This window comes from Euwallacea fornicatus, chromosome 8 (assembly GCF_040115645.1).
Source record: "Euwallacea fornicatus isolate EFF26 chromosome 8, ASM4011564v1, whole genome shotgun sequence".
Lineage (NCBI taxonomy): Eukaryota > Metazoa > Arthropoda > Insecta > Coleoptera > Curculionidae > Euwallacea > Euwallacea fornicatus.
The window spans coordinates 696,488-707,362 of NC_089548.1; the positions used below are offsets into that span (position 1 = coordinate 696,488).

A 10,875-nucleotide genomic window follows, 5' to 3' on the forward strand; every position below is an offset into this window, starting at 1 on the left:
CCCAGATATGTGAACAACTGAACAAATTCCAGCGATGTGCAGGCGCAGATGTTCACTAACCACGGAGTATTCAGGAAATACCTGCGGAGGAAAGATGCGGAAGAGCACGACCACTGCTGGTACTATGGACAAGGAACAGAAAACTCCTCTACGCACATTTTCTAATAGTGTTCAGAATGGAAGGAGGAATGAAAAGAGGCGAGAGGAAAAGGACTGAATCTGGGTAGGAACACACACGATGGGAAGAAAGCTGACGGAAAGTCGCAAGAAGTCAAAGACATTCGAGTGAATGGTTGAAAAAATGTTGCGCAAGAATAGTGCTGAGGAAGCGAGGAGAAGAAGAAACTTGCGGAATGAGCAGTAACTCGAGCAACTGCGCGCCCTAAAGAGATGCTGACGAGATGGTTCCCGGGTCAGAATGAAGAGAGGAGGTGATTTTAGCAAATAGGTGGGTGAAAACTCAAATCCCAAACTACCCGGCTGTCACCAACGGGCCAACAAAGATTCCCAGGCGAGTTTCTTTGGGAAAATGTTCATGTCCTCGTAGCACAAAAAAAGCTATGTGGATAAATGCTCCAAGCTAGTGCGAAAATGAGGTACCTACTTCGTAGCTTGTTAAAATAGTCTCTATGTAAATAAGTAGCTTGGCATAATCCCAAACAGGAGAGAACTTACTCTTAAATGCGGATTTATGCACGTTTCAAGCAAAGTTAAAATAAAAGAAAGAAGTAAATTTTACTGTAATATATTTACAAAGCAAAACAAACTTCCTACAGGTATAGGATCATTTACAAGTTGGGGTAGCATGCTTGAGAAGCAATGGCGCACAAGTTATGGCCTCTAGCCATTCTGATGTAGCCGCCCTCTCCCCAGCCTCCACCCCATGAGTTCTTAACGATCCAGTAGTCACGTCCGTTCTCGCTGTTGTAGCCAACAGCCAGGACTCCGTGGTTGATTGCGGTGGAGCATCCAGGGTTATCATAAATGCCACCTCCATAGTTTTGGAAGTCTGCGGCGTTGAGGGCTACGGATACAGGGCCAACGTTGCCAACGGCATCCCTTAAACCATTTTCGTCGTTGCTGCCGATTTCAGTGTAGCCACTGATCTGGAAGACGTTTCCGTTTTGTCTGCAGGATTGTTGCCTCGCTTCGTATGGGTAATCTCCTTCATAAACTATTCCACGATCCCTGACGTAGTCCAAAGCACTTTGAACAACACCTCCGTTGCATCCAGCACCATTGTAACCAGCACTCTCAGTGGCACAATCCAGGATTTCTTGTTCACTGAAAGACACCAACTGCAGGCGAGACTTAGCGAAAGCTCCTTCCAAAGTACCAGTCTAAAAGAGAGAACATTCTTAAAAGAGTGTTTTTAGCACAGTTTTAGACGAAAACTTACAGCGCTGAATGTCCAACAGGAACCGCATTGACCTTGGTCCTTAACTTCAGTGACGTAGTTGTAATCCCTCCAGTCGATGTTGCCGGGGGCTGACACGGATGTCTGGTGGATCCTCTTACCACTTTGATTTAAGGTAGGCATTTGATATGACAAGTACTGTTTTTCGAACTCTTCAGCGGTGAGGTCAGTGAATTTGTTGACGGCCATGTACCAGGTGACCAAACCTTGGTCGTATTTAGCGTTGTGCTCTTGGATTTTCTGCAAGTTGGTCTTGAAGGCTTGGTAGCGCACTTGGTGCTCAGCCTCAGAAGCGTAGACCTTCTCGAATTTGGTCTAGGAATAACGCAATATTAAAATTTTGTCATAACAAAGGAATTCATAATTTATGCTCAACTCACCTTGTAGTTGGTCCATTCTTCTTCACTGGCACTGGCGACCAACACCAGGCACGAGATGAGGAATACTTTAACGAACATGTTTTCTGAAACAATAATTTTCCAATAATGAAGGTAAACCGCCAAAGGGAAACCAATAAATTTCAAATGAGAATATGAGGTTTCCTACGCTGAGTGAGGATAGAACATGGACCATATTCAAATTCTCAACATACCTTAAAATACCCAAGTGGGTTTTTTCTACTAAATTTGGAAATAATTGGAAAATGGACCCAATAGGTCCAAAGTAAGCTCAGATTGCAGGGGCCATCCCTCAGAACTCTCGCACAATATCCCTTGAACCCACATGATTAAAAAATGTTTTGTTGAGGTTTGAAAATGTCCCAATTAAATCTTTCGCTACAGCGGTGTATTGATTAAAATATGTTAAATACCAAGGTCGTGAAATGCAAAATTATAACCCAGACGTCAGAATAAAATCACTGGGGACGCAGTTCCGAGGGATCTGAGACCCGAGGGTCTTGAACATTTCACAACCAGGCTAGATGTCCGGTTTTTAAATTAGATAAAATTACAGTTAATTCACCTAAATTGAAAATAAATTAAAACAGACACACAAAAATATAGCACAACTTGATTCATAACAAGATGTTTTAAAATCAAGGCGAGAAAGTGTAGTTCACAATCATTCAATACACTCAATAATAATGTTTTTTAGCGCTAGTAGTGAGAAAACAAACATAATGTTTGCGTAATATTCTTTAAATTATGTTTTTTTTCTTCTGAACTTACTCAGTTAATGCGGGGATTGCGCCGGAACGACTGCCAATAGTGATTGAAATTTTCAAATTTATAGGGTTAAACTATATCTTATCAAAATCTTACTTCCCTCTTAAGCGTTAGTACATATTTTTATCTCAAGTGGTTTTAATTACCTATCAATATAATGATTGTTCTCGTTTAGACCTTTGACTGCCCTCAGTATAGAAAAGGTTTTTTACATTGTTTATGTCATGTATACAGGGAGTTCATTAAACATACGACAAAAATTCAAAGAGTTATTCTGTGAATTAGTCTAAGAATATCTTGTTATTTAATCATTTTTGAAAAGCCTCTGTATCCCGAAAATAAGGGATGAGGAAAATTTTCGACGACATTTCATTGCTAAATATTGCATGTGAAAGTTCTTATTCTGCACGAACTGTTGAAAATTTTGAGGTGATTGAAAATTATTGTTTCAAGGCAGTCTCAAAAGAGAACATCCGGCACTTCACACATCCTCCTTATCGATAGTGATAAGGATTGAAATCGATTCCTGATGGACAATGATGTCCTTCAAGTATGGTTGAAGATACGTATGTTAGCTATCTAGCACTGTTGTTCGAATTTCTTAGAGGTGAGGTCTAAGAATATGTGCACTTCCATGTACCACATGGCCCTAGTGGTCCAATTTGTTGTCTGAGCTGCGAGAAGAAGGTTTTGCTTTCACTATGGAACTAGTTGCTAAATGAAACCCCTTCCGCCACCGGTTTATAAATATTAAGAAAAGTGTTAATTTATTTGTCAAAAATAGAAAATTTTCGTCGTTTTCTGAACGTTTTTAATTTGTTGCATGCCAATAGTGCCCGACACTAATTGATATTCCCACTCCAAATTACCACTTTTATAATATTAAACTATATCTAATAAAAATTAGTTTTTCTTCTGCATTAATTCCTTCTGACGTATCTGTAGTGATGTCCTCAAAAAACACTTCACTGTAGTGATTGTTTTCATTTAGGCCTTTGTTTGAACATGTGATAACGTTCAAGTACTACCTATATGTATTTAAAAAATTAAATATTGCTAAATTTTGTTCTAATTCTGCTACTCAGTTGCTCAATAATCCTATAAATCATATCTGATGAATATCTGTGTCAACGCTCAAGGAGTGTAGAAGGAACGTTTAGTAGCTTTCGATGAGTTTCAAAAAGACTTGAATGAAGTTATTTTTCGATAATGATCTAAAAGGATTTTTGTTGAGTTGAGATTTTTTTATGTTTGGTATATATTGTTTTTTTCTCCGATAAGCTCGACCATGAAGCCATTTAACAACATATGTTAGTCGACGCTGGCACGCTGTAAAAAGGAATTTAGCCTGAGTGATACTAAAGGCTCAGATATCATCCAGATTCCTTCTATAGCTCCCTATCGAGATGCAGTACCTACGTACCGCTTCAATTCATCTGAAGCGTTTCTTGTGAATCATACCATAGCCATTCAACGTTTGATTTTCAATATTACACTCATGTATCACACTGTCTCTTCCTTTTCGGCTTTTTGAAAATTTCTCCAATGTAATCTGAAATTCTCTTGATTTTGAATCGCCTCGCGTCTTGACAAATTCCTAGTTTTATTCAAGGAATATATTTATTTTAAGGTTATCTAATAAATATTATTTTCTTTTTTTTTTGTTATTTTCAGCCATAATTTTATCTATAAGTACTCTTACAAATGTGTGTCCAAACATTTAATCATTTTTGTTGTCTATTATTTTTTCCTTAACTTTTTACTATCACGATAACAAAACAAGTACTTATAAAATTATGTTTGTAAATGATAAACTTATTGCAAAATATATATGTAGTTGAAAATTGATATCAATTTTAAATTGAGTGTTAGTGCCATTTTCTAGTACTACTTTCGGCTGAGTGGCACACTCAATACAACCCCTATTACCCACTTTACCAAATCTAGGCCTTCCTTAGAAGAAGATCTAGATTTGGAAGGGTTTCCAGAAAAATCCGAGTTCCTCTAAATGAAGCGCTTACTTAACATCTGGGGAATTAATTACCAGAAATCACAATGAATGAAGAACACTATATATTTAGGCAGTTGAAAGAGACCGTAAAATCGGTTCAGAAAGGGAAATCAAATAGAATGACGAAGTCATTAAAAATAATAAAGAGTATTTGGGAATGAACTGGATAACCAAAACACAAATAAGTAGATGTCTTCTTGACACGCGATTCTATGATGAAGATTCTGCCTGATTTTTGATCGAAAAGTATCTTAAAAATTCTTTAAAAGTTACTCTTCAAATTTCGCTGTAAGATTCTTCAGGACACACGCCAAAATCTCCCTTAAAATGACACATAGGATGGAAAAAACAGAAAAAGGGAAGCAATGTGAAGAAAAATAATTTTTATCCAGGGGGTTGTAAATTAGTAGGCCAATTTGCTAACCGTAGATTCTTTAAGTGAAAACTATTAAATTTTCCTTACAACACTTGTTTCTTTGACGCTTTATATTCCCTTTACAAAGTGTTAAAGTTGTTAAAAAATAATTAATTTTGTTAATAACTGCGAAGTTTCATGAAATATTTTAATAAAATTTTGCAGTGAAATACAATTCGATGGGGTGAATTTTTGCTATAATATAGGTTAAAAACTTTTAACCCAAATTGTGGAAATGGAGGGTCATAAACACGTTTCCGCCCACCTTTTTTTACGCAGTCCAATGGTGAACATGTTCGATTTTTTCAACTAAATGTTCTTTTATCTTATTTCTTTATTCTTGTAAAATTTTAACTTACCGCTTACTTTAGAAAATATTTCAGAGTATTGACTCTCAATATATGGTACCCATTTTTTTTTTCGGGAGCGTATCTTTAAAAACACCATGTATTGTCACATGTTTATCTTAAATATCATATTATGAGCAAAGCAAATCTTTTCCTTAATATTCCTTCTAGGTCTTATTAAATTTTATCCAAATTCAGTAATTTCAGTAAACGCGCAACAATTTTGGAAAATTTAAAATAAATAATAATAATACAACTAAATAGACTGAATGAATCTAAATGAATTGTTCAATATGTTTAAAAAATTGTTCTCTCTTGAATGAATGTCCGAATTCTTTTTATTACAGAAACACGAATTTGTGGAAATTTGTGATTTTAACTTAAAGAGTATGGCACCTTCTAAGATTTCTTTTCCATAATATTGTTCATTCAATATCGGTACCACATAAACGAAATCTTTGATAAATCCCCAAAAACAAAAATCTAATGGATTGAGGTCGGGCGGACAAGCTAGCCACTAAGTAGGTGCCCGTCACCGGTGAATCCAGCGATTATTAAAGACCACGTTTAGATGGTTCCTAATATTTCAACTGTAATGTGGTGGAGCACAATCTAGCTGAAACCACATATTTTGATGTACATTTAAAGGCAAATCATTAAGTAAATCTGCGAAGTAATTAAAAAAATAATAAAAATTGTTCAGCATTTAACCGTACAGACATAAAAACCGGGCCCAAGAAAAAAATTTCAAGTATTCTTGCCCCAACACTTAAATAAAAATTTACTTGATGATGTCTCTCTATTGTAGTTTTTGGAATATCTTCTGTCCATATGTGGGTGTTGTGCATATTTGTAAATCCATTGCACCTAAATGCGGCACCATACAGAAATAAAATAAATCTAAGAAATCTGATATCATGGTAATTCTACAGGCAAAGCCAATTACAAAAAGTAACTCATGTTAAAAAGTCAAATAGTAGTACCACAAGATTTTTGAACATGATACGGCTATAATAAATTTTGTCCTAATACTCTGTGGACATGACTAAAGTTAACAAGTGCACCTTCATTAATCCTATTTATTTCTGTAGCGATTAATCTAATCCTTGTACGCGGATTTGCTTCCGCTATTTACATATATATAAGTTATATATATAAGAAAATGTTCTTGTTTTAGTCGTACCTTGCGAAGTTGTTGCTCAAATTTTCCCTATTCTCTCAAACGATTAACTAAATCGGAGAAGAATTTTATTTTTGGATGGTGCCGATTAGGAAATCTATCTTCGAAACATCTAAACGCTAAGCTAACATTTGAACTCTATTTTTTTATAAACCGTAAAAATCATTTATCTCGATATTTAAAATCACTACTATTGTTAACTTTCGAATGCCACGTCGAATTGTACATCATGGCGAAATTTCATTAAAATGTGTAAAAAAATACCCAAAATGATAACAAAATTAATTTTTTTAACAACTTCAACACTGTATAATGAGTAATACACACCAAAGAAAAAAGCCGCATAAGGAAAATCTAATCATTTTCGCTCAAGAAATCTGTGGTTAGCAAATTGACCTACGAATTTGCAACATTCTGTATAAGGACTTGGTAACGTTTATTCAAAAACCACACTCAAATGAGTTATCCAAAAATGGCTCTGCAGATTTGTAACATTCTGATCATCGCATGTGAAAGTTCATACTCAAAGAAGAAGAAAATCCCATGATATCCCAAGGCATCTCACGCACTTTTATAGAATGCCTTCTTCATCTCCGATGAAGAATATTCAAAAACTTTTCTGTGTAAATCAATTACCAAAATTATTCACAAACTGAAATGGAATGCAAATCAGGACTAAATAGGAATAAACTAAAGAAATATTTTCATAGAAGTTCAAGATTTGATCAAGATCACTTTCCTTCAGAACTTTTTGAATCTTTCTAGATTTATGAGAACCTTAAAACCACATATTAACATTCATCCTCAAAATAGAAGAGGGTGTAGAACAGAAATAAATTAGAAAGCGAATTAAAGAACATTGAAGATAGTAATTTTTTTAGAAGCACCTTCAAAGGCTCTTTAAAAAATGCTTTCCAAAACGCGCACGATGTCTTGATGTGTAATCAAGAAGCACTTTAAAAGGTCTGGAAAAATGACTCTACAATTATATAACACAAAGATTCTGTAGTTTGATTGCAAAAACTCATTTTTTTGATTGAAGATAGAAGATAGCACTAGACGAGGCTTAGTATTATCTATGGATAGCATTTCTATAAGCCTTATCCAAAATTTTTAATGTAAATGACACGTTAATTCAAGACCTGATGCTGAACATAATGCTGAAATAAATAGTCGTTTTTACATATAAACAACAATTTTGAACTTTCCAGAATAAAATTACGCATCGCAGATAGGAGTAATTGAATTTTATGGTCTGGAGTATAGAAGATAAGTGTCTAGTGAGAGTACCATTTTCATGTGCTGATAATAGCAAATCTAAAAATATAGCTAAAATTGTGCATTATTAGTAGGTATTGCAAGTTTTTTGAACTTCGCAATGCCTACTATCATCGTTAAATACAGTCTTAGCAATTTATTTAATGTAGTTATGTTTATTCAGTTTAGTGCTCAGTGTCTTTAATGTCTTCTATTATCTATTTGTGAAACCATAATCATCACCACTCAGTTTTTGTAAAACAAATTATTCCTTAACACTGGAGAGGAGAGTCATATACGAATAGGTGGCTTTCAGAATCTGAAAAACCGCATGGTTAAATTTTCAAAGTGGACTTTTTTTGGATCAGCATTTACCGCAATATAGGTCGACAAACTCATGACACCAAACGGCCCTATGTTGATCCTTAGAGGCCTCCTTGTTCTGAGTATAAACAGCGTCATCATGCGTTTCACCTTCATCGAAAGGTCGTACCATTTGCATCTCCAAAAAAACAAACTTAGGTTTTCACTCTAGAAATATCTTGTTTTGTTCCATAAAATACCAATCAATTGCTTGTGAGTTACCAAAATCCAAATCTCGTTGGAATAGTAGTAAAGTACAAAGATGCGTTGATTCAGATATAGCAAATAAAGTAAAACAAAGCCGTAAAATTGAAAGGATGGGGGGTTCTGCAAGTTTTCGCATTATTATTTGAAAAAAAATCAGATTTTTCGGTACCCATAAAAGCTGAGCTATAACTGTGGCGAAAAGCACCGAACTTTGAGCGAAATCCAATACCATAAACACGCTTATACATGCGTTTAAGTTGTCTACATAGCTAAAATTTTCTTATCTAAGAATGTTTTTTTTTAAGTTAGAACGGATAGGTACTCAATAATATTCCTGTAAGCAGCAATGCAAGCCTGGAAGGTCATCTCTCCAACTACCAAAGAATCCTGGATATTATGCAGCGCTTGGATCCGTCCCATGTACGCTTCAAAATTGCCTAAAATGTGATTTAAAATCTGCAACTGTGAAACGGGATAGATAATCAGAAGAAGAGTGAGTACGTCTACAGAGCTCACTATTGAAGTCATCACCAAGGTGTTTATGCAGTTCCAGGCATAAGCTAACTATAAAAGGAGTCAGGATTTGATCTAAAGTAGATTTGTTTTTAATATACCCAGTAGTATGTTTGATCATCAAAAGGAACCCAAATGGACATGGGAAAGCTTCTCAATTCCGTTATGGTATCATTTCCATTGAGAACTTGATTACTGTCCATGACAAATGGCCTTAAAAGGTAAAAAAGAGTCAGCGAATAAGTCATCGTTAGGTAAAAGAGGGAGTTGAATGTTGCTTTATTCTTGTACGAGAAGTATAGTTTTAATACCTAAAACAAAATATTGCTGTATTAATTAAAATTTAGAGCCAAAAGACTGCCTCTGAGTCCCATCAGAAACCTGAACTGACCGGACCTAAGCTAAGTATTCTTATGACCAGTATACCTTCTTATCATCAGTACACATTAAATCTTGCTCACTATCGACAATAAACCTCAAGATCTTCAAAAAAGCTGGATGCACTCTCATTGCAAATTGCCGTCCGATAGCCGTCGCACAGAGAATGGTCGTTGTAGAATTCTTGAATACCTCGGACATCCTCACAGGGTTCTCCAGTAAAAGATACCCCAAAGCCACAAACATACTAATGGTAATGTAGATGTAGTAGACAACAACAATCTTCGAATACAACTCGTATACAGATTGATGTAATTTATTACCGGAAAAGAGCAGTTCGCTGGGGAACATGCCGATATGAGAGGTGAATATTGCGGACCAGCGAAGGAATTCTGAGGGTGGGTATATCTGAGAATTTGGCTAATTGATGATTAGATCTTTTTGGAGCACTAAAGAATTCTTACAGAATTAACATTGCGAGGTTTTAAAGTTTCACCTTTGGTGGGGAGGGTCACAGGCATGTTATGAAGAGCAACTTTACGCCGCTCGTGCAAAAGTGAAGAGGCTCGCTCTATATCTATTTATGTCGATTTGTGGGTATTATTTCATAAACGATGAAAACACGAAGATAATTTGATTGTTCGAGACCTAGACATTTTCTCAGAAAAGTCGTTGAAAACCATAGGCGTATCACTATAAACTCTTTATTACAATTTATGGCAAAGGAATACTATACAAATAACAAGTGTTCAGATATTACATCTAGTCATGGTAGAAATCCTTAGAGGCTCATCAACCCAGGAACGCATGATATTTTTCTATGCGTACGGCAATGTGTTGTTAGCAATCATTAACAATTTAACCCTAACGTGGGAAAAAAATAATAATTGCTCGTAATGAGTACAATTAGCCTTTCTGGATTAATAGTCTAATTATTAGCTCTAGAAAGTATTTAAATAACAGCTTTATAATTCCCTCTAAAGTTGAGATATTTTTTGCTAATATGATAGAACCCCTATAAAGCATTGTAAAGAGAGAATATTACGATTAGGCCTGAATGACGGCCTAGCCTTATGAGAAATCTCCCTCGCAAATTTTTTCCCATAATTCATAATTTTACCAAGGGGGCGAACACACGAATTCTACTTTCATTGAGTATAGATCGTAAACATTTTATTTGTATCGAGATTCTGAAACATCACCAGATTCGAGAAGTATTTTTTTGGTTATCTTAAATTCAACACCATGAGTGATCCTGAAATAAATCTCAACGAACATGAACAAATTTTAATGTAGTAATAGCTACTTAAGTAGTTGTTTTGTTGATCAATGTAATACCTACTTAACACATTTATTTTGAAAATAAATTTACCTAATCAAATTTTTAATTTATCGAGTCAAAAATTGTCAAGTAATAATCGGTATTATCATCACCTAATAAAATCAAATAAAATTAAATCAAATGAATAAAAGTTGGTCATATGAAAAAATAAGTCTGTGAAAAATATGGTCTCTATTATGATTTACAGATCGACTGCAACTTATTATTTGAATAAAAAGTAATTAATGATCAGTACATCTCTCTCAAGCCATATATTTCTAACTTATTAATTTTGAGTTC

The 10,875-nt window shown here is 35.0% G+C and overlaps 2 protein-coding genes across 2 annotated transcripts; both read right to left on the bottom strand.

Annotated features, from left to right (window-relative positions):
* Window positions 1-729: 729 nt before the first annotated feature.
* LOC136340541 (digestive cysteine proteinase 1-like) lies at window positions 730-2,670 on the bottom strand. The gene is made up of 4 exons (XM_066284708.1): window positions 2,587-2,670; window positions 1,798-1,880; window positions 1,400-1,732; window positions 730-1,340 (listed from the first exon to the last, which is right to left on the bottom strand). The coding sequence occupies exons 2-4, from the start codon at window positions 1,873-1,875 to the stop codon at window positions 789-791; spliced, it is 963 nt and encodes a 320-aa protein (XP_066140805.1). The 5' UTR covers window positions 1,876-1,880; window positions 2,587-2,670; the 3' UTR covers window positions 730-788.
* A 5,319-nt stretch (window positions 2,671-7,989) lies between these two features.
* LOC136340511 (odorant receptor 10-like) lies at window positions 7,990-9,815 on the bottom strand. Its single transcript, XM_066284662.1, has 8 exons — window positions 9,719-9,815; window positions 9,303-9,662; window positions 8,978-9,187; window positions 8,686-8,927; window positions 8,533-8,632; window positions 8,379-8,483; window positions 8,169-8,324; window positions 7,990-8,112 (listed from the first exon to the last, which is right to left on the bottom strand). The coding sequence occupies exons 1-8, from the start codon at window positions 9,773-9,775 to the stop codon at window positions 8,059-8,061; spliced, it is 1,284 nt and encodes a 427-aa protein (XP_066140759.1). The 5' UTR covers window positions 9,776-9,815; the 3' UTR covers window positions 7,990-8,058.
* Between the last annotated feature and the right edge of the window lie 1,060 nt (window positions 9,816-10,875).